The sequence below is a fragment of the Zalophus californianus genome, chromosome 5, assembly GCF_009762305.2.
Source record: "Zalophus californianus isolate mZalCal1 chromosome 5, mZalCal1.pri.v2, whole genome shotgun sequence".
Classification (NCBI taxonomy): domain Eukaryota; kingdom Metazoa; phylum Chordata; class Mammalia; order Carnivora; family Otariidae; genus Zalophus; species Zalophus californianus.
In genome coordinates, this window is record NC_045599.1 from 58,945,990 (window position 1) to 58,970,503 (window position 24,514).

The 24,514-nt window shown below is 36.6% G+C and overlaps 1 protein-coding gene across 3 annotated transcripts in view; it reads right to left on the reverse strand.

The window, feature by feature from the left end:
* Positions 1-24,514, reverse strand: part of AP3B1 (adaptor related protein complex 3 subunit beta 1) — a 259,999-nt gene that overhangs the window by 203,048 nt on the left and 32,437 nt on the right. For all 3 annotated transcript variants that reach the window (XM_027606180.2, XM_027606181.2, XM_027606183.2), the window contains exons 2-3: positions 15,772-15,847; positions 2,325-2,399 (exon numbers count right to left, since the gene is read on the reverse strand). In XM_027606180.2, coding sequence (XP_027461981.2) covers positions 2,325-2,399; positions 15,772-15,847 — 151 coding nt within the window. The remainder of the gene's footprint in view (positions 1-2,324; positions 2,400-15,771; positions 15,848-24,514) is intronic.

Genomic DNA, 24,514 nt, shown 5'->3' on the forward strand with positions numbered 1-24,514 from the left:
AACTGCAAAGGCAGCAATGAGATTCCACTTCACACTCTCTAGGATAGCTATAATCTAAAAGAAAGTAATTTTTTTTTCAGAAAAAGGAAAAAAAAGTATCAGTGAGGATGTGGAGAAATTATAACACACACATTGTTGATAGAAATGTAAAATGATGCAGCTGCTGTGGAAAAGAGTTTGGCAGGTCCTCAAAAAAATAGACAGTAACCATAAAACCCAGCAATTATCACTGCAAGGTATACATACAAGAGAAACGAACACATAGATTCAGACACAAACGTGTAGAAAGTCTTTATATTAGTGTTATTCATGATAGCTAAAAAGTGGAAACAACCCAAGTATCACTGATGAATGAATATACAAAACTCTGTACATCCATACAATGGAATATTATTCAGCAATAAAGAGGAATGAGGTACTGATACACACTACAACATGAATGGACTTGGAAAACAGCACTCTAAGTGAAAGAAGCCAGACACAAATGTCACATACTATATGACTTCATTTATATGAAATGCCCAGAATAGGCAAATCCATAGAAATGGGAAGTAGATTTAATGGTTGCATAGGGCTGGGGGCATAAGGAGTGACTGCTAATCAAAGCAGGATTACTTTTTGAGGTGATAAAAATATAGAGGAAGTAGATGGTGGTGACGGTTGCACAGTTCTGTAAATATACTACAAATCAATGAATGGCACACTTTAAAAGTTATGGCATATTAACTGTATTTCAATAATCTTTTAAAAAAGATGACTGGGAAGTTTTAGCATATTTAAAAGTAAAATGCACGATACCATGCGAAAAGATGGGAAGGGGAAAAATGGAAATTCACTGTCATAAGATTTGCAAAGTATACGTGAAGTGTTACGATGTTACTTGAAAGTAGATAGTGATAACTTAAAGATGTATATTGTAAATCCTAGTGGTATATTGTAGTAAGATAAAGATGTGCATTGTACACCCTAGGGCAAGCACCTACTAAATAAATACATAAAACAGAGATACAGCTTTAATAGTAATATTAATACTTGATTATGTGAAAAACTCCCTTATTTTCTTAATTTCTACTTCTTATACTCCATCTACCTCCACTTAAAACATCTGCCCTGATGTCACTAAGTCCTTGAAAATATTCTTCAGTGGAGACTGCTCCTTCCGTCAAACTTTCCAGACTCAATAACAGAGCCAAGAACATTCCCCCCAGTTGATGTTCACTGTTGTCAGCAATGGGCAAAGAGGAAGCATGTGTGCTGGCATTTTCCTTCTCATGCTTGTATCACTACTTCTTACTGAGTGAACATATCCTCCAGACGATCACTACCACACTGGTGACAGTGAGCAGCATGACAAACATGGTCTTTCAATCCTCTTCCTTACTACCTTGTATTCTTTTAAAAACAAGCCATTTGCTCACGATCAACCTCTTAGCCCCTTCACTGAACTCTTCATCCTACTTATCTTACTCAATGGTTTCTACACTGGCTCTTATTTTTCTTTTGTACTCTATCAAAGGTCATTAGTCCATCTGACCCAACATTACCTTGGCCTCAAAGTTCTTTGAATTTCTGTTTCAAACACCACTTGCAAACCCACACAGAGACAAGTAATTGAAGGCTCACAATACATCCTGCTGTACAGAGGCAGGGTATACCAGAGCTAAAATGTCTCAAAAAGAACACTACATTTGGAGTGGTAATACTTGGGTTCAACCGCTGCCCTTATACTGCATGAACTTAGGTCTGTTTCACTGGACATGTGCTATCGTAAAATTAAGTCCCTAGAGCAGAATTTCAAGTAAACTGGTTTCTAAGAATACACAAGTTACCATCATTCACCCAGGTGAATTAATCTCAATTTACTTTTCACATTCTCTGTCCAAAAATCTAAATACTGTTTGTTTATTTAAGATTATGGACATTTTAATTATAACAAAAAATCTAGTGATACTTAAGGATCTTATGCTACATTTCAAAGTAACTCAAAAGTTACGATTCTTTACAACAAAAGGAATCATGAAGATTATGAATCAAAATAGCACCTCAAGGGGCACTTGGGTGGCTCAGCCAGTTGAGCGGTTGAGCATCAGACTCCTGGTTTCGGCTGGGGTCATGATCTCGGGATTGTGGGGTCAGCTACGCACTCCACACAGAGTCTGCCTAAGATTCTTTCCCCTCCTCCCCCTCTCTCCCTCCCCCTCTGCTCTTACCAACCCCAACCCCACCGGCTCAGTGTACATGTGTGCATGCTCTCTCTCTCTCTCTCTCTCTCTCTAAAATAAATAAAATAAAATCTTAAAAAAAAACAAAAACAAAAACAGTACCTCAATATTTTTACTGGCCACATTCTTCACAACAGCAGGGAACAGTTCAGATGCATTTTTCCCTTTTGCAATCATCTGAAGGATAAAAGGAGAGTATTAGAGGTGAAACCTTTTTTAAATTAGTCATTTGAAAATAAAACATAAATTCTACATACATTAAATATTTAGAAAATAGAATCAACAAATAAGCTATGGAATTAACAAGCCTTTTTGAGTTATCTTATTACTTATCTCAACTATCTGCATCAAAGAACCAATGACTTGTATATCAATATAAATACACAAATACACAGACACATTAAACAAAAAATATATAGTAATTTAAGACCTATAACAAAATATCTACAGTAGTTTTCTCTGGTTAATGAGGGTATAAATACTTTTTAAATATTTATACTGTTCTTTCCCAGGTTCTTATATTAAAAGTATACTGCATTTGTAATGGAGGTGGGAGGGGTGGAATAAATGTTATTTTGAACAAGCTATTTCTCCCCTGGCTTTCTTTTCAAGGATTCCCCTACTTCTCCAATGACTACTTTTCAAAGTTCCCTTCACCAAGTCCTCTTCTCTGCCCACTAAAGTTCTGTGCACCACCATCTTTTCAGGCTACACTATTCTACAATCTCTGAAACTCCTAACATTTCATTCACCTTCAGGACTTAATTCTCACCACTACGGGGATCAATTCCCCAAACTCTAGCCCTAACTCTGAACCCCAGTTCCACTTCTATAATTGGACATCATTAGATGTCTCTCTCATCTCAAACTTGCTGTCTAAAACCAAACTTACTTCTCATGATAAAATGGCATTCATGCTAGAACTTCCTATTTCCACCAATTTTCCCAGATACCAGAAACCACAGAACTTTCTTTCTTCTCAAATCTACAAAATAACTAGGTCCCATTGTGATTTCTCTGTACAATCACATTAATCCTTTCTCACTGTTACTATCCTGAACTATATCACTATCGCCTCATAAAGGACCTTTTCCAACAGTCTCCTGCTCCTGTCCATAATGTACATCACTGACAGTTTCACCCCTGACTGCCTAGGAATCCAAACTACTGGGCACCTGGGTGGCTCAGTTGGTTAAGCGTCTGCCTTCGGCCCAGGTCATAATCTCAAGGTCCCAGGATCGAGTCCTGCATCGGGCTCCCTGCTCAGCAGGGAGTCTGCTTCTCACTCTCCCTCTACCCCTCCCCCCGTTCATGCTCTCTCTCTCAAATAAACAAAAATCTTAAAAAAAAAAAAAGAATTCAAACCATTTCACTTAATATTAAATGCCCTCACAGTTTGCAAGATCCCTTTTAAGCGCATCAATCATTATTGTTCTACACAAATGCTATTATTAAAATAAACTGACCTACCACTGCCAGAACATTCTCTGGCTCCTCTATGCCTATACTCATATCACACCCCCAACTCAATTCTTTTTACTTTTCACGTTCCTCCCAAATTCTAATCACTCTCCCTTCCTAGAGTCATCTCCTAATACCTGGCCTACCATGTCATCCAATTCTAATTTCCTCTAGTATTTTTTAATCCACACTTTTCATTTGGAATTTTCTATGTGCTATGTTTTATTTCTATTTATTTTAGCTGTATGTCTACCTATATCTCCATTTCCTTTACTCTCATTCCCAGAATATATCTTTATGTCTATTAATAGTCAAGACTTTGATAGCTACAAAACAGTTTAAACTATAATTTTCTGGAAAGGGATTCTTTATGAATTAGACACTATCTAGGAAACTACCTGAAAATTATGGAAACTATCAGTTTTATAAATTTATGACAAATATCTTACAACATTTTATAATGTTGAGCATTATAATCCCAGTTAGCAATTTCTCAATAAGACCCTTCTACAGGATAGTTTAAAAATACTCTAATACAAGCTAGTCTTTCCTATTCTATTTCCTTACCTGTCATATTATGATTTGAATATTTTGGTTTTTCTTTTTTTTAAAGATTTTGTTTATTTGAGAGAGAGCACAAGTTGGGAGAAGGGTACAGGCAGAGGGAAAAGCAGACTCCCCCCAGCCCCCCAGAGCAGGGAGCCAGAAGCAGGGATCCCGGGACTCCAGGAATACAACCTACGCCGAAGGCAGACGCTTAACTGAATGAGCCACCCAGGCGCTCTGACTTGAGTATTCTGTAAACCTGTTTTACTGCAGCTGAAACATCTTTGTATGATTTTTACGCCTCCCTCAATTTCCTCGTCTGTAAAATAAGGAGACAGGGATCAAATGTTCTCTGGAGCCCACTGTCTCAGTTACTCAAGGGCTGCCTGAAGTCAGAGACCCTGTCCCATGGTACCCTACTCTGAGTATTACCCCACTGTTCTACAGAACGCCATTCAAAAAAATGTTAACAGAGGACAGAAGAAAAAAGCCTATAGTCAAATTCATTTAACAAATATTTGCTGAGAGAGCACTACATGCCAGGGACTACTGCAGGCCTTGATGATACAACTGTGAACAGTGCATAATTCCTGCCCATTAGAGCTTACCTTCTAAAGGGGGTGAGGGACAATAAACAAACAAATATAGTATGTGAGATGGTAAAAGAGAGTACTGTGGGGAAAAAAGGACTGTATGAGAAACAGAAAGTGCTAGGGTGGGAGCTGCCCTTTTGTTTACTGTGTTCCTAGTATATATTTCCCATCCTTATATTTTTAATCTATCTCTGTACGTCTTTATACTAAAAGTGGGTTTCTCCTTGGGGCGCCTGGGTGGCTTAGTCAGTTAAGCAACTACCTTGGGCTCAGATCGTGATCCCAGGGTCCTGGGATCAAGGACCACATCGGGCTCCCTGGTCAGCAGGGAATCTCTGCTTCTCTCTCTCTCTGCCCCTTCCCCCAACTAGTGCTCTCTATTGCTCTCTTTCTCCCTCTCTCTCAAATAATCTTAAAAAAAACAAAAGCGGGTTTCTCCTAGAAAATATATAGTTGCATCTTGATATTTTCATCTAATCTGACAATATCTTTTAGTTGTTGACTTTAGATTCACTCAAATTTAATATAATTATTGAAGTGGTTAGATTCAGGTCTACAGTTTTATTACCTGTTTTCTGTTTACTGTCTGTGTTTTGTTTGTCTGACCACTGTCATTCCCCTTATTTGGAAGCATTTAAATATTATTTTAATTTTTATATTGATTTTTTGGCTGTATATTTTTGTTTAACTTTTAGTGGTTCTTCCTCTAGGGATTATTAGATAGATAGACAAATCAAGATACAGCAAACCTTTCACAGTCTACTTAGTGTTAATACTGAACCAGGTCAAATAAAATGTAGAAACCTTACAACCATATAGGCCCTTTTAATCCCACCTTCCTGCTAGCCTTTATATTATAGCTATAATATATACTATATCAATATCCATTTAAAACCTCTCAGTATAACCTAAGAAGAATAAAATTAGTCCTTTTATGCTTACCAAATACAGTAGACCCTTGGCCAATGCAGGGTTTGCGGGCACCAACCCAGAGATTTGAATATCCACGTATAACTTTTGACTCCTCCCCCCAAATTAACTACTAATAGCTTACTACTGACTGGAAGCCCTATTGATAAGATAAACAGTTGATTAACATATATTTTACATGTTATATGTGTTATATACTGTATTCTTACAATAAAGCTAGAAAAAATATTAAAACCATAAGAAAAATAATCATAAAGGGAAAATACATTTACAATACTATACTATAAAAATACATGTATAAGTGGACCCAAGCAATTCAAACCTCTGTTGTTCAGGTGTCACCTCTATTTTCTTTCATTACTTTGAAGATGTTCCAGGGGTGCCTAGGTGGCTCAGTCAGATGGGCATCCGACTCTTCAGTTCAGTTCAGATCATGATCTCAGGGTTGTGAGATCACTGAAAGTGTGCTTAAAATTCTCTGTCTCCCTCTCCCTCTGCCCCTCCCCTGCTCTCTTTCTCTCTCTCTTTCCCTCCCTCTCAATCAATCAATAAAATAAAGGTGTTCTATTGTCTTCTGGCTGCATGGTTTCTGATGAGAAATATGGAGTTATTCAAACCACTGGTCCTTGTATGTAATGTACCATTTTTTTCCCCAAGTACTTTCAAGATTATTTATTTTTGGTTTTCCACAGTTTAACTGCTATGTGTTTAGGCATGGTTTTCTTTGAGTTTATCCTGACTGGGGTATTCTGAACTTTTCATCTACAAATTTATGTCATTCATTAATTTGGGTAGTTTCCAACCATTATTTCTTCAAGTATTTTTATTGCCCCAATCTCTTTCTCTTCTTTTGAACATATTTTTTAGATCTTTTGATATTATCCAACAAAACCCTGAGGCTATATTCATTTCTTTTTGTTTTAATCTGTTCTGCAAATTAATTTCTAATGATCTGTCTTCAACTTCTGGTTCTTTCTTCTGTTATATTCATTTTGCTATTGAATCAATCCAGGACATTTTTTATGTCAGATATGATAAAAAAAAAAGATACCAGATCATTTCAGATATGACAGAAATTTCAACATATTTCTACATGACGTAGTTCATGTGAGATACTTTGGAAAAAAGCTACCCGTTAGTTTCTACCTGGATAATAAGTGGATATAGGAGACCCCCTTCCCTAGCATAACTTACCATCTAATCATAAATGGTCCTAATATTACCTACTACTGAAATATAAGACAAGAGAAATGTCTAGTCAAGTCCTTTATCCATTTTCAATTGGGTTGTTTTTTTTAGATGTTGTGTTGTATGAGTTCTTTACATATACTGGATATCAATTCCTCTATGATGGGAGATGGTTTTTTATAGATTTCAAAATATTTTTTCCCATTCTGTGGGTTGCCTCATCAACTGCTGCATATGATGCACAAAGATTTTAATTTTGACACAGCCCAAGTTACCCATTTTTTTTGTTGCTTTTTCTTGAAACCTTTGACAAATCTAATGCCATGAAGTTGTTATCCTCCATAAGTTTTATAGTTTTAGCTCTTATATTTAAGTCTTTAATTCATTTTGCCTTTTTTATACATACAGATATATATAGATATATAGATATATATTATGAGGCAGAGGTCTAAATTCATTTTCTTGCAGGTGCATATCCAGATTCCCAACACCATCTGTTGAGGAATGTCCTTTCTTTTTTTTTTAAAGATTTTATTTATTTATTCATGAGAGACAGAGAGAGAGAGGCAGAAGCAGAGGGAGAAGCAGGCTCCCCTCCGAGCAGGGAGCCCGATGCGGGACTCGATCCCAGGACCCTGGGATCCTGACCTGAGCCGAAGGCATATGCTTAACCGACTGAGCCACCCAGGCGTCCCGAGGAATATCCTTTCACCATTCAATGGTCTCTCACCCTTGTCAAAAATCATTTGATCATATATGGAAGGGTTTATTTCTGCATGCTCTATCAGGTATATATGTCTGTCTTTATGACACTACCACACTGTTTTGATTACTATAGCTTTGAATTAAGTTTTCAAATCAGGAAGTGTGAAACTTATAACTTCTTCAGGAATGTTTTGGCTATTCAGGATCCATATGAATCTTAGGATAGATTCTTCTGTTTTTGCAAATAACATCACTGGGAGTTTGATGGGAATTACACTGAATACATACTCACTTTGATACTGACAGCTTAAAAATATCAAGTCTTCCAGTACCTGAATAAAGGATGTCTTTCCATTTACTCGTGTCTTCTCTAATTTCTTTCAGCAACGTTTTACAGTTTTCAAGGAATGAGTCTTTTGCCCCCTTGGTTTTATTCCTAGGTATGTAATACTTTTTGAAGCTTTATACTGTAAATGGCACTATTTTTGTAATTTCCTTCTTGGACTGTTCGTTGTTACTGTATAGATGCAACTAATTGTCTAATTGTTATGTGTTGATTTTTTTATGCTGCAACTTGGCTGAATTCGTTTATTTTAAAAATTTTTGGTAAAATATTTAGTTTTCTAAATATGAAATCATGTCGTCTGTGAACAAAGATAATTTTAGTTCTCCCTTTGCAATCTGGATGCCTTTTACTTCATTTTCTTGCCTAACTGCTCTGGCTAAAACTTCCAACCTATACTGAACAGAAGAGAAAAAGCAAGCATCCTTGTCTTTTTCCTTATTGAAGAAAAAAAGCTTTCAGTCTTTCACCACTGACTATAATGCCAGCTGTGGGTTTTTCATATATGGCCTTCAGCATTATGTTGGGTCAGTTTCCTTCTAGTCCTAGTCTGTTGAGGGTTTTATCATGAAAGATTATTAAATTTTGTCACATTCTGTTTCTCTATCAATTGAGATGATCATGTGGTTTTTTGCCCCTTCATTCTGTTAATGTGGTGTATTACAATGATTGACTTCCATATGTTGTTCATGTTCTTCTATAAATAATAATAATCTAGATCCAAAAATCCACATTAATTTTTAAAGTCAGGAAGAAAAAGAGGAGAAATTGTGCTTTTCTAAATTTTAATCGTCTTCATTTTTCACAATAGTAAAGATGGTTTATTTTTTAAAGTTCAAAACTTTCAATTTATAAATACTGGCTAATTTAAAAGGAAAGAAGGAAGGGGGAAGGAAAAAGGGAAGGGGGAAAGGAAAGGGTAAGGGATGGGAAAGGAGAAGCAAGAAAGACAGATCTTGCACAGTTTCAGACCCAAATGCAACTCTTAAAAATCAGCAACCAAGAATAAATGAGGAAAAAGAAAAAGAACTGATCCTTGATTTATATCCCAGAAAGTAATAGTGGAGCAAAACTGAGAGAAAACTCACAAGGTGTTGTATCACTACTAAAAACTCAGGCCTGCTTATGGAACTGGTCCTGATGACTATTAACATGGCAGAAAAATCTTGGCCCTTTAAGCAATTTCCAACCCAAAAACAACAAAAAGGTGCCAGCATCAGCCACAAGGTGAATCCTTTAAAGTATACCCACAACTGAAACATTTTTGTTGAAGGAAGGAAGAGAGGAATTAGCAATGCCCAGAAAGCTTTAAACTAAAATATTTATTATACATTAACTGGAAACAGTAAAAATTACACATTATTAATTTCTTCTAAAATGGGCTTTCTCATTTTTCCAACAATAATGTACCATTTGTATTTGGCTTAAGATCTTTTAAAAAATATTTACAAAAACATCTGTAACTTGGAAACTACTTTTAATTTTCTTAGGGTTAATAATGTCCAACCAAATACCTTGGAACATGTATGACTATGAAATAAGATATAACAAAACTCTAGGAATTTTAAGAATCTCATCATGAGATTTGCTCATTATCCTGTAACTAGAAAGCCAAGTAAACTAATCTAAGACCTTCAACATCTAACACTTGCTAAAAGAAAATATATCAAAGATTCAATACACCGAAGATGTCGATATTCCATTCCTCCAAGGACTCCAGATAGTCAACTCAACAGTATTTTAGCTAAAAAGCTCATTACTAATTCACTATATGAAACAATACATTTCAAATTCTCCTTAGTCTGCCACATTTCACCAAGCCAAGATAAAACATGGGACATGTGCCATAAACATTAGACACATATTTTTCAGAAATATTAAAAAAAATAATGTATGAGTGCTTCAACTGAGTCCTGCTGTGTAGTAAGTGACCACAAGATTTTGAAGTAGGCAGCTTTTCTCCCCTAAGGATGCTTTGGCACAGATGAGACTTCACTTAATATATGAAACATTGGAAACATGATTCTAAGTCTCAAGTATCACCAAAGAAAGATAATAAAATAAACTGTGACTATCATTATGGTTTCTCAATGTTAGATGTTGCTGAAAAGATTCTCTACTGAATCACAAGATTACCAACTATGAAAGATAGTCAGATATGCACTGCCAGCACTTCGCTATATTTTAGAAAATAATGTAGTAAAATACCCAACATTTAAAATTTTGGCAGATTAAATTCAGAAATCTTTAAATGACGAAAAGACCTGAAAACTACTCTGCAATTGTATAAAGTGATAAGAACCCATTTTCAGGGCTCATGAAATATAAATTATAAAGAGATTTTTAAATTTAAAACTTACATTAAGAAAATACAAGAAATTTTGAAGCCAATATAAAATTCTGACTGACTGACCTCCAGGAAGCTACTTCTAGCCAAAAGATGTTTTGAAATGATACACACAGGGGTACCTGGGTGGCTCAGTCGGTTAAGCGTCTGCCTTTAGCTCAGGTCATGAACCCGGGGTCCTGGGATCAAGCCCCGCATCGGGCTCCCTGCTCAGCGGTAAGCCTGCTTCTCCCTCTCCCACTCCCCCTGCTTGTGTTCCCTCTCTTGCTGTCTCTCTCTCTGTCAAATAAATAAATAAAATCTTAAAAAAAAAAAGAAATGATACACACACAGAGAATTTTCTAAATGATTTTAAAAGCTTCCACATAGAAATATGGTACTACTTAGAAATCAAATTAAAAACTGGACAAAAGTAAAGGTGAACGAATGATTGATTTAACAGCTCACTGAAAAAATTTCAAGTAAAATAACTATTAGTTACTTAATAAAAGGGGGAATTAGAAAACAATAATTGCTCACTGAAAATTAAAATATATCATTCAATAAACAGCATTCAAAAACACAAAGTATTTAAAGTATTAACAAAATAATACAACTTAAAATTTAATACTAAAAGCTATAATATAATACACTGTTGAGAGAAATTAAAGATGACCTAAACAAGTGAAGAAATAGAATCATGATCATGGGTCCTAAGGCAAAATACTGCTAAAATGTTAATTCTCCCAAAATTGATCTATTATAGAGTTAATGCAATTCCAACATAGAGCCCAGTAGGCTTTTTCTACATATAAAAAAATGAGTTAAAAATATTTGAAAATAAAATATAAATCTCTCATAACTTCTCGACGCAATTATCTATCCAGAAAATCGAAGCACGGGAAACTAAAAAACTGTTAGACATAAGAAGAGAGTTCACTGAGGAGGCCAAATACAGAGCACAGAAAAGTCATTTGTTTTCCTATATACCATTAATAATTAATGTTAAAAATATAATGAAGGGGACCATTCATAATGGCCATCAAGATTTAAAAATACACAGAAATGAATCTAACAAGGAATGCACAAGATCTCTATGATAAAAACTACAAAACATAAATATAATGCTACTGAAAGACAAGGAAAGAGGGAAGAAAGCAAGAAGGGAATATATTAATTCCATATTATCCTAATCAAAGTTCAAAAACAATTTTTAACAGAACTTGAGAATTTGGTTCTAAAATTTACCTAGAAGATGAAACTTTTACTTTTTATGCCTCAATATTATTTGAAAATTTACATATACATTTACATCACTGCTTCTCCCTCTGACCCTCTTCCCTCTCATGCTTTCTATCTCTCATTCTCTCTCTCTCTCAAATAAATAAAATCTTTAAAAAAAAAAACATTGTGTACATTTATAATGAGGTATTACTTCAAGCCTCTTACTATAACTATCACAAGAAGACAAGAGATAACAAGGGATGGCAAGGATGTAGAGAAAAGGGAATCCTTTCTACTGTTGGTGGCAATGTAAATTGGTACAGCCACCATGGAAAACAGTATGGAGGCTGCTCAAAAAAATTACAAATAGAACTACCATATGATTCAGCAATCCCATTTCTGGGTACATATCCAAAGGAAATAAAATCACTATCTCAAAGAGGTATCTATGCTCCCATGTTCATTGCAGCATTATTCACAGTAGCCAAGATACAGAAACAACCCAAGAATCTGTCAACAGATAAATGGATAAAGGTGATACAGACATTAGATACAATGGAATATTATTCAGCCATGAGAAAGGAATCCTGCCATTTCTGACAAAATGGATAGATCCTGAGGGTATTACACAAAGTGAAAGAATAATTTTTAATTACCGATCATTTTCCTAGAGTTAAAAAACCAAATTCGAAATTTACCTTTATACAAACTTTTTTTTTTTTTAAAGATTTTGTTTGTTTATTTGACAGAGAGACTGAGTGCACAAGCAGGGAGAGCTGCAGAAAGAGAAGCAGAAGCAGGCTCCCCACTGAGCAGAGAGTCCGACATGGGGCTTGATCCCAGGACCCTGGGATCATGACCTGACCTGAAGGCAGACGCTTAGCTGACTGAGCCACTCAGACGCCCCTTTATACAAACTTTTTAATGAGAGACAGTCTATAAGTACTAGGCATATATGGCTATATTTATATTTCTTTTTTTTTACATTTCTTTATGATACATTTATACCTAAATTACATTTTTGATAGTCCAGATTATGAGAATATTAAATTTTTATTTATCAGTTTGAAAGAGGAATTGTAAAAATTACCAAATGCCACATTTTCAGATTTAGGAATTTCCACAGAATCCTCAGATTTAGTGAAATGATTCACCTACAAGGAAGTTTTAAAAGCCAAAATTTAATGAAATTAAGAGCAGTGCTTGCTTTATATGGTAGTGAGGTATTGCAAAGCAATCCTGATAATCAATTATAAATCTTGCAATGAATCTGTGACTTTTAAAAATTTTGTAAAAATATTAACTCTCTTACTGTCAGTTATAAGTGTATAGGAAACTGAAAAATAGTAAAACTAGCATTTATTTAGTACCCAATAATTTAGAACATTAGAAACATTGGAAATTAACTTAGCAAGAGTAGTCAGAATGGGCCTGCCTATTCTCACCAAGTAAGACACAGAGCAAGCATCTTTTCTATCTTTAGTAAATTACCAAACTCCTATCCAAGTTTGGATCACTTTCTAATATTTAATCCTTGGTACTTGCTTTTTTTTTAAAAAAGATTTTATTTATTTATTTGAGAGAGAGATAGAATGAGAGAGTACGAGAGGGGAGGAGGGTCAGAGGGAGAAGCAGACTCCCTGCTTGCAGGGAGCCTGATGTGGGAATCAATCCTGGCACTCCAGAATCATGACCTGAGCCAAAGGCAGTCACTTAAACAACCGAGCCACCCAGGTGCCCCATAATCCCTGGTACTTTCAATATTATAAATTATTTCCCAGAGTTCCTTTAATGTGAAGTTTTTTTGGCACCATTTCTTCCTCTGGCATATCTTCATCCTTTTCATCACAACCATTTCCTTTATTTATGTTGAAAAGCTCACCTTTACTACATTCTTCCAGCTACATAATTAGAGTCTCTCAAAAAATGGCTGTGTCAACCATTTCCACAGTTGGCTATTTCTCTATAACTCCATTTACATCATACCTGATTTTCATTTCCAGTGTTACCACTTTTTTTTGAAGATTTTATTTATTTGTCAGAGAGAGAGCACAAGCAGGGGGACCAGCAGGCAGAGGGAGAAGCAGGCTCTCCGCTGAGCAAGGAGCCCCATGCAGGACTTGATCCCAGGACCCTGGGATCATGACCTGAGCTGAAGGTAGACGCTGAACTGACTATGCCACCCAGGTGTCCCAAATATTATCACTTTTTATTTCTTTGCTGCATTTTCATCTTTGTTGACCAATAGCTCTCTCATTATCCATTTTTGTAAAATGTCAAGTGGGTTTCTCACTGGAAAGCAAGGAGGGAACACAACTATATGTTTTGCTGTCTGTACATATACCAAGTAATGTACACAGTGACAAATCAATAAAAGACTTTGAAAGAAGTGACATGACTGGTCAATGATCATGATGCATATTTGTTATCTATATAGTGAGTTGTGAATTCAAGAGTTACTGGTGAAGTTTGTACATTATGCAATTACTATGTTAATATGCCCTGGTAACTGAAATTTGAACCATGTTGTTGTGGGATTGGTATTATTTAACTCTAAACTGTGTTAACTGAAATCTGTGTGTTATCAAAGCCATGCAAAGCAAGAACTACCTGTCCATAAATGTAATTATTTATACAGCTTAACATTAACAACTGAAAAATTTTTTTTTTTTTTTAAAGATTTTATTTATTTATTCATGAAAGACAGAGAGAGAGAGAGAGAGGCAGAGGGAGAAGCAGGCTCCCAAGGAGCAGGGAGCCCGACGCGGGACTCGATCCCAGGACCCTGGGATCATGACCTGAGCTGAAGGCAGACGCTTAACCATCTGAGCCACCCAGGTGCCCAACAACTGAAAAATTTATAAAGAATCTTGAACATGTCCCCTATCATAACCAAATGACATAAACCGGAATGTAAGAATCAAATAACCTGCAGGTGTTCTACAGATAGAGTTAGTCCTTAACTTTTATAAATCTGATTTTCATAACAAGCCACCCTTAAATGAACATATTGATACCCAAAATCATCTTTCATAAATGGGATTTGAATTTAAATATACTAAGAAAAGAAAGGAGATTTCAAACTCTCATATGATGGCATTTCCTGCTAGAAAACAGTATTATTTCAGTTGTACTGTCATCTTATTATAAGAGTTTATTTGTGCAATTATTACAAATATATTACATTTTGACATTATATAAAAATATGTGACAGATAAAATCAGCAATGGTGGTGATAAACAGTACAGTAGCAATGAGAAAGACAGGTTTTGTGAATTTAATTCCACTGAGAAAAAATCAAAACTCTTTAGCATTAGACAGTCACCGAATTAAACAGTGTTTTCACTGTGAATGTAAAAAAAAAAAATCAAATGCAAAAAAAACCCCTCGAGTGCATACAATACAAACTGCGAAAATATTTTATTAAAAATTTCATATATAATTAGGAGCTGCATTATATTTTTAGCTCTCTAACAAATGACTCCTCTAATAACTTTCAGTCAATTGTTTGAATTTTACATTACAACTGAAAACTGGTGAATGTTCTTGCATTTACTAATATTCATTAGAACTTCTAGGATACGGGGCATCTGAGTGGCTCAATCGGTTAAGTGTCTGCCTTCGGCTCGGGCCCTGATCTCAGGGTCCTGGGATCAAGCCCCACGTTGGGCTCCCTGCTCAGCAGGGAGTCTGCTCCTCCCTCTCCCTCTGCCCCCACCCCTGCTTGTGCGCTCTCTCTCTCAAATAAATAAAATAAAATAAAAAAAGAACTTCTATGATACTAAATTGAATAAAGCATTGGTATTGGTAGCAAGGGAATTTGAAATACAGAAGAATGCTCACAATTTTTAGGCCATTAAATGACACAAGAAAATCCTTCAGCTAATCTACAATCCCTCTATGTCAGAAGTCAAAATATTGTTGTATATAATCCTATTTTGTCTTCAAAATGATTAGTTCTTTCTATCTCAGAGGAGAAATATCTTGATATTAGAGATAGGGAAATTAGAACACAGAAAAGATGGAATTAAAACTCAAGTTCTGAAAACAAAAACAAAACTCAAGTATCTGAATTGTTATACTCCAAACTTCTTCCAAAACATTTTAGACAGGAAATATTAATATAAAGGGAAATGAGATGTTTGATTTGATACTTAATATATTATTTAACACATATTTAATATAATCACTACATGTCCCTTTTCCAAAATTGAAATGATCTATTTTACCTACCCCAACAATCCGTTTCATAGCATCCAATTTAGCAGAATCTTTGTTGCTCTCCAACATTTGTTTTAGATCTTCATTCCTATATATAAAAAAAGAAAAAAATTCCATATTTCTATTTTTTACATTATAGAGCTACGCAAATATTTCTTAAAAATTAGAAATAATGATGAATATTAGAAAACTGTATTCTTATATGTAATTAAATATATATTTTTCATCTACTCTACAAATATCGAAGTGCTACGTTGTAATGAAGCCCATCAATCATACAAAATTATAAAATTGTACCTCACTTCTGGGCAAAATATCTATGTGAACATAGGAATAAAGACTGTTTCATCTCAAAATTTCCTCTGCATAATCATGAAAAAAAAAGAAAAATCCTTGAATCACCAATAAAATATTTTCATAAGCCAAAAAGTAAGAATTTTCTTTTCTCAAGAAAGAACACTCATTAAAGAAAGACTGTCACTCACACCATTCCTTTTTAATCCCTACCTCTCCTCCACCCCCCCCCAAAAAAAGAACATAAACATGAAGGGAAACCCCCAGTGATATTCCCTAATCAAACAATTATGTGAAGGCAATTTGAACACTTAAATGAGAAGATAAGGTGATGAACCAGAGCAGTAAGTAATAAGGATGAAAACGTAGGAAAGACACAAGAGCTACCTAGAAGTTGAAATCAGTGGGATGCAGTGACTGTGAAGAATGAGATTGGGGCACTCAGTAAGGATACCCTGTGTTTCCAATTTGGATTGACCAAGCAGATGACGATGCTACCATGTAAGATAAAATAGACATTGACTATTTTCCAAAGTTAATTGTTATATAAACATCCTTAAAAGAGAGTGCAGAACAAAAACTATCAATGCCTTACACAGAAGAACCGAGAAAAAGAAAAACGTAAGAACTATCCCCCAACAAATTTTTTTTTAAGATTTTATTTATTTATTTGACAGACAGAAAGAGAGAGAGAGCACAAGTAGGGGAAGCAGCAGGAACAGGAAGAGAGAAGCAGACTCCCCAATGAGGAAGGAGCCAAACGCTGGGCAGAGGTGAAGGCAGATGCTTAACCGACTGAGGCACCCAGGTGCCCCCTCCCAACAAATTATTTTGTTCACAACTGATCTGCCCCTATTCTAAGTGAACCTTCTTCCAGCATATTCACAAATTCCCCCTAGCAAAAATGTGTAATTTGCAATCTCTAATCATTTTTCCTTCAACATGGAAGGACAGATTTTTAAAACAGTTATATAGCTAGACAAAGAGTTCTCAGACTTGACAACTAAAGTACAGTCCATAAAAGGGAACGCTGATAAACTGGATCTCATCAAAATTTAAAACTCTTGCTCCCCATTAAGAGGAAAAAAAATAGAGACGGGCAGAAAATATTTGTAACCATACTGCACATAGATGATAAAGGACTAATATCCAGAATGTATTTCAAACTTCAAAATTCAACAGTTAACAAAAAAATTCAATTAGAAAAGGGACAAAGACATTGCTGTGGATTGAACTGTGTTTCCTCAAGCCCCAGGGTGACTTTACTAGGGCCTTTAAAGAGATCAGTAAGGTTAAATAAAGGTCATAAGGGTAGAGCTCTAATCCAGTAAAACTGGTGTCCTAAGAAGAGAGAGAGACATCATTGGTGCACACCCACAAAGAAAAGGCCATGTGAGGACATAGCAAGGAGACAATCAAATGTAAGCCAAGCAGTGAGGCCTCAAGAGTAATCAAATTGGGAATTCCAGTCTCCTGGAAGAACTGTGAGAAACTGTGAGAAATAAATTGCTGTTGTTTAAACCACACAGTCTGTGGTATTTTGTTATGGCAGCCATAACAAACCAATAGATTTTGGTACCCAGAAATGGAATGCTGCTATAACACCTAAAAATGTGAAAGTGGCTTTGGAAGTAAGTAATGGATAAAGGCTGGAAGAGTTTGGAGGTGCACATTAAAAAAAAAAAAAAAAAACCTACACTGCCTTGAAGAGAGTGTTAGTAGGAATATGGATGTTAAAGGTGATTATGATAAGATCTCCAATGGAAATGAGCATGTTATTAGAAATTGGAGGAAAGACAATCCTTGTTATAAAGCGGCAAGAACTTGGCTCCTAATTTTCTTCTAGTGTTCTATGGAAAGTGGAAGTTAAAAGTGATGAACTTGGATATTTAGCTGACAGGATTTCTAAGCAAAGTATTAAAGGCACAGCCTGGTTTCTCCTTGTTTCTTATGATAAAAATGAGAAAGATAAGTTGAAGGAACTGTTAAGCAAAAAAGAACTAGAACTTGGAAGATTTGGAAAATTTTCAGCCTATCCATATTGCAAAATACAAGAACTCATCATCAGACCTTTTTCAAAAGTGTGGCTAGAAAAGTATTTCACCAAGAGATCATGGGTGTCAATTCAGGAATATAATCAGATGTCACAGCAGAAGCCAGAAAGATGGGATTATACAACAGAGACACTGCCATTTTGTAGTAAAAGGGAGAGAAGTAACAAAATGAAGGAAATCTGTCAGACATTTGGATTCTACAGGACAGGACAGCATGAGGATGCAGAAAGATGGCAGCCACCTATAAGCCAAGGAGAGAGTCCTAAGGAGAAACCAAACCTGCCTTCAGTCTGATTGTAGACTTCCAGCCTCTAGAACAGTGAGAAATAAATTTCTGTTAATCAAGCCACCCATTCTGTGGCATTCTCTTATGGCAGCCCTAGCAAACCAAAATAGACATCAACAAACAATTCACTGAAGGAGATACACAAATGGCAAAAAGCATATGAAAAGATAATCAATTTCATTAGCTATTAAGGAAATACAAATTAAAACCACAGCAAGATATAACTACACATATATCAGAATGGCTCTCATCTAAAATAAAAAAATAATTTTAGAGTGGCTCAGCTGGTTAAGCACCAACTCTTTATTTTGGCTCAGCTGGTTAAGCACCAACTCTTATTTCAGCTCAGGTCATGATCTCAGGATCATGAGATCGAGCCCTGTGCTGCGCTCTGTGCTGGGCGTGCAGCCTGCTTAAGATTCTCTCTCCCTCTCCTTCTGCCCCTCCACCCACTCTCACGTGCTCTCTCTCTTGAAAGAAAGAAAAAAAAAAGAAAAAAAGTTAAATTTTAAAATAGTAACAACACCTAATGATATTGAGGAAAGAGAGGAACTGGATCACTCATATACTGCTGGTGGAAATTTAAACGGTTACAGCCACTCTGGCATTTTGGAAGTTTTATAGAACTAAACCTGTAATTTCCATACAACCAAGTAATTTCACTCTTGGGTATTTATCTCTGGAAAACGAAAACTGATACACAAAAACCTGTATACAGGTATTCACAGCAGCTTTTATTCCTATTAGCCAAAATGGAAACAACCCAGATGTCCATCAATGGATGAATGGTTCAACAAACTGTGGTATATCCATAGCATGGAATACCACTCAGCAGGGAAGATAAACTATTGATATATAAGACAACTCTGATTAATCTCCACAGAAATATGCTGAGTGAAAAAAGTTAATTCTAAAAGGCTATGTATCGGGGTGCCTGGGTGGCTCAGTCATCAAGTGTCTGCTTTTGGCTCAGGTCATGATCCCAGGGTCCTGGGATTGAGCCCCGCATCGAGCTCCCTGCTCACTGGGAAGTCTGCTTCTCCCTCTCCCACTCCCCCTGCTTGTGTTCCCTCACTCGCTGTCTCTCTGTCAAATAAGTAAATAAAATCTTAAAAAAAAAAGTAAAATAAAAGGTTATATACTGTATTATTTCATTTATATAAAATTCGTGAAATAACAAAACCATATATACGGAGAAAAATCAGTGGCTGCTGCACCTTAAGATCAAGAAAGGGAAAGGTGGACATAAAAGGGCAACACGAGATGGAAGTTATGTATCTTTACTGTTGTGATGACTATACACGACACAAAACAGAAGAGAGGACACACACACAAGTAAGTACAAGTAAAACCGGTGAATCTGGATGAGATTGGTAGATTGTATCAATGTCAACATCCTGCTGTGATATTATACTACAGTTTATCATTGAAGAAAACTGGGTAAAGGGTACATAGCATAATAGCATATCTTTGTATTATTTCTTAAAACAGCATATGAATCTATAATTACTCCAAAGTCTAAAGTTTAATCTAAAAAACCAGTTATATAAAAATTATGACTCATTTATAAAAAAACAAAGAAGCCAGTCAAAAATGGATGGTTAAAAAAAAAGAATGGTCAAGGGGTGCCTGGCTGGTTCAGTGGGTGGAACATATGGCTCTTGATCTCGGAATTGTTAAGTTCAAGCCCCACCCTGGTTGGAAAGATTATTTAAAAATAAAATCTTAACCAAAAAAAAATGGTCAAAATACATGAAGACATTTCACAAAATATCAGGAATGCCAGTAAGCATATTAAAAACCACTTAAGATTATTACTTATCAAGTAAATGCATATTAAATGAGATATCATTACACATCCATTAGAATAGCTGAAATTAAGGAGACTGACAATAACAAATGTTGCCAAGGCTCTGGAGAAAGAGAACTCTCACATATTGTTGGTGGGAATATAAAAAAAAAAAAATACTTTGGAAAACTGGGTGAGTCTTACAAATTTAAACTTAATAAGCCCACCATGTGACCCAGTCAATTCCACTCCCCAGGGAAATAAAAACATATTTCCACATAACAACTTACATTACCATTCATGGCAGCTTTATTCATAATAATAAAAAACTGGAAAAAATATAAATATCCATTAGTAAAATGTGATTTAGCCAAACACTAGAGTACTACCCAACAATGAAAACAAATTAATTACTGATATATGCAACACAGTGGATGAATTCTCAAAATCATCATTTTGAGTGAAAGAAGTCAGACACAGGGCGCCTGGGTGGCTCAGTCGTTAAGTATCTGCCTTCGGCTCAGGTCATGATCCCAGGGTCCTGGGATTTCTGCATCGGGCTCCCTGCTCAGCCAGAAGCCTGTGTCTCCCTCTCCCAATCCCCCTGCTTGTGTTCCCGCTCTCGCTGTCTCTCTCTCTGTCAAATAAATAAATAAAATCTTAAAAAAAAAGAAAGAAAGAAAGAAAGAAAGAAGTCAGACACAAAACAGCATGATTTAATTCATTTAAACTTATAGAAAAGGCAAACTAATCAAGACTGAAAGCAGATCAGTGGTACCCTGGGGCCATGGGGTAGAGGGAGAAATGGAGAGCAAAGGAACATAAGAAATTTTTATTCCATAAGATGATGGAAATGTTCTGTATCTTCTTAACTGTGGTGGTGATTTCACTGGTACATACATCTATCAAAACATCTAATTACAATCTTTAGGTGGATAATTTATTATATGCAAATTATACCTCTATAAAGCTGATATTTAAAACATTCATAATGTTTTATTCATATGTGTGAATAAGATGCTGAGTTCTCCAAAAGAAGACCAAAACAAATACATCTACTTCTGAGAAAAACATTATGAGGGATCAGATAAGCCACCACTTTACATACTTAGAAATCAGGATATTACATTTAAGCTTCATTCATGCTTACTCAAGAATTTAAATCACTAAATATTGTATTTTAGCACATTAAAGCAAAATCCTCCTAAAGAAACTAACAGGAAACTAAGACTGGATTATTAAAAATTGTAATTACTTACAAGAGTTATTACTTTATAATTAGCAACCTTTCATACTTTTCACAACAAACTGTAGAAAAAAGGAAAAATTTACACCACATGGCTACTTCATGAAACAGTTCAATCACCAAGAAGTATGAGAAACCCTTGCATCTCAGCTTAGGCCTAAGAGTAGACCAGAAAATCTCTAACTACACAGAGACAGCCCTGACATAAAACTACTAACTTTAGTTTTTGCACACCCTACAAATTTAAGCTTAATGTAGGCAGTAAGCACTTAACAAGAATGAATGATCGGGCGCCTGGGTGGCTCAGTTGGTTAAGCGACTGCCTTCGGCTCAGGTCATGATCCCGGAATCCTAGGATCGAGTCCCACATGAGGTTCCCGGCTCAGCACAGAGCCTGCTTCTCCCTCTGATCCTTTCCCCTCTCATACTGTTTCTCTCTCTCTCTATCAAATAAATAAGTAAATCTTTAAAAAAAAGAAATGAATGATCACGGGGGGGGGGGGGGGTGGCGGAACAAGATGGCGGAGGAGTGGGAGACCTGGATTTTGCCTGATCTCAGGAATTCAGCTGAATAGGGATCAAACCATTCTGAACACCTACGAACTCAACAGGAGACTGAAGAAGAGAGTAGCAACAACTCTCTGAACAGAGAAGCGACCACTTACTGAAAAGTAGGACGTGCGGAGAAGTGAATCCGAGGTGATATTTGGGAAGACAGACGGCAGGGGAGGGGGCCTCCATCAGCTGCTTCTGGCAAGTGATAGAGCCTCGGAGCACAAAATCGGAACTTTTAGAAGTTGGCTCTGCTGAGGGACATCGCTCCAGTGGCTAATCGGGGGGTAGAACCCTCGTGGTCACAGAAAGACCAGGGGTGCCTGAGTGCAGCAGAGCTCCCAGGTATTGGAGCAGGGAAGCCGGCTGCAGAGACGGAGCTGAGGCGCGGGCTCTCGGCTCAGGGTTGCCATAAACTGTGATCCGCGGCCCAGGCGGGCCACTGCTCCTCCAGCAGGGACCCAGCAAGCGGCAGAGCCGGGGAGACTCCCCTTCCTCCCCCGGGAGGAGCGGCGCGGGAACGCACCACAGGGATCTGCTGGGTTTGGAGACTCCACACGGGGTCGGGTGCCAGAGACAGAAACGCTCGGTCACAGGCCCGGTGAGCACGCAGTGCAGCCGGAGACCAGAGAGACGGGAGTGACTGCTTTTCTCTGAGGGCGCACTGAGGAGCGGGGCCCTGAGTTCTCAACTCCTCCGAGTGGAGATTGGGAGGCCACCATTTTCATCCTGGTCCTCCAAAGCTGTACCAGAGCTTGCAGGGAACAAAAGCTCCTGAGAGCAAACCCGAGCAGGTTGCTTAGCCCGGACCGACAAGGGTGGGGCAATTCCGCCTCCGGCAAAGACATTTGGGAACCACGGCAACAGGCCCCTCCCCCAGAAGATCAGCACGAACAGCCAGCAAGCCAAGACCAAGTTTACTGATCAAGGAGAACGGGAGAACTCCAGCACTAGGGGAACACTGCACATAGAATTCATGGCTTTTTTTTACCATGATTCATTAGTTTTTCAAAGTTAATTTTTTCAACTGTTTTTTTTTTTAATTTTTCTTTTTCCCTTTTTCAACCAACATCTTATCAATCCCCTTTTTTAAAAAAAATTTTTTTATTTTTCATTTTTAGAGTCATATTTTATCCCTTCATAGTAGCTACCCTTATTTTTGGCATATATACATAAGTTGTTCTCTCTTTAAAATTTTGAGATACAGTTTCTTCTAACAGATCAAAATATACCCTAAATCACTAGTGTATGGCTTTGTTCTAGTCTCCTCCCTGATCACATTCTCTCCCTTTTTTTTTAAAATCTTCTTCTTTCTTTTTTCAAAGAACTTCTTGTCGTATCAATTCCTTTTATAAAATCTTTTATAATTTTCATCTTTACAGTCATCTTCTATGCTTTCATTGTATCAACCCTTATTTTGTACATATATAAGTCTTTCTTCCTTTAAAATTTTAGGAGGCACTTTTTTCTAACAGACCAAAATACGCCCAAAATCTAGTGTGCGGCACTGATCTATGCACTAGCCTGATCATATTTGATCATATTTGGGTTTTTTTTGTATTGTTCTGTTTTTGTTTTTATCTTTTTCTTTTTGTTTTTTTTTCTTTCTTTCTTTTCTCTTTCTTTTTTCTTTCTTTCCCTTTCTTTTCCCCTGGTTTCAGGTCTTTTCTAATTTGTATAGAGTATATTTGCTGGGGATGTTGTTAACCTGTTAGCATTTTGTTCTCTCATTCATCTATTCTCCTCTGGACAAAATGACAAGACGAAAAAAATCACCTCAGCAAAAAGAACAAGAGATAGTACCGTCAGCCAGGGACCTACTCAATACGGACATTAGTTCGATGTCGGACCTAGAGTTCAGAATCATGACGTTAAAGATACTAGCGGGCTTGAAAAAAGCGTGGAAGTTATTAGAGAAACCCTTTCTGGAGAAATAAAAGAACTAAAATCTAACCAAGTCGAAATCAAAAAGGCTATTGATGAGGTGCAATCAAAAATGGGGGCACTAACTGCTAGGATAAATGAGGCAGAAGAGAGAATCAGTGATATAGAAGACCAAATGATGGAAAATAAAGAGGCTGAGAAAAAGAGAAACAACTACAGGATCATGAGGGCAGAATTCGAGAGATAAGTGATACGATAAGACAAAACAACATTAGAATAATTGGGATCCCAGAAGAAGAAGAAAGAGAGAGAGGGACAGAAGGTATATCGGAGCAAATAATAGCAGAGAACTTCCCTAATGTGAGGAAGGAAACAGGCATCAAAATCCAGGAGGCACAGAGAACCCCTCTCAAAATCAATAATAATAGGTCAACACCCCGACATCTAATAGTAAAACTTACGAGTCTCAGAGACAAAGAGAAAATCCTGAAAGCAGCTCGAGAGAAAAGATAGGTAACCTACAAAGGTAGAAACATTAGACTGGCAGCAGACCTATCCACAGAGACCTGGCAGGCCAGAAAGGACTGGCATGATATCTTCAGAGCACTAAACGAGAAAAATATGCAGCCAAGAATACTATATCCAGCTAG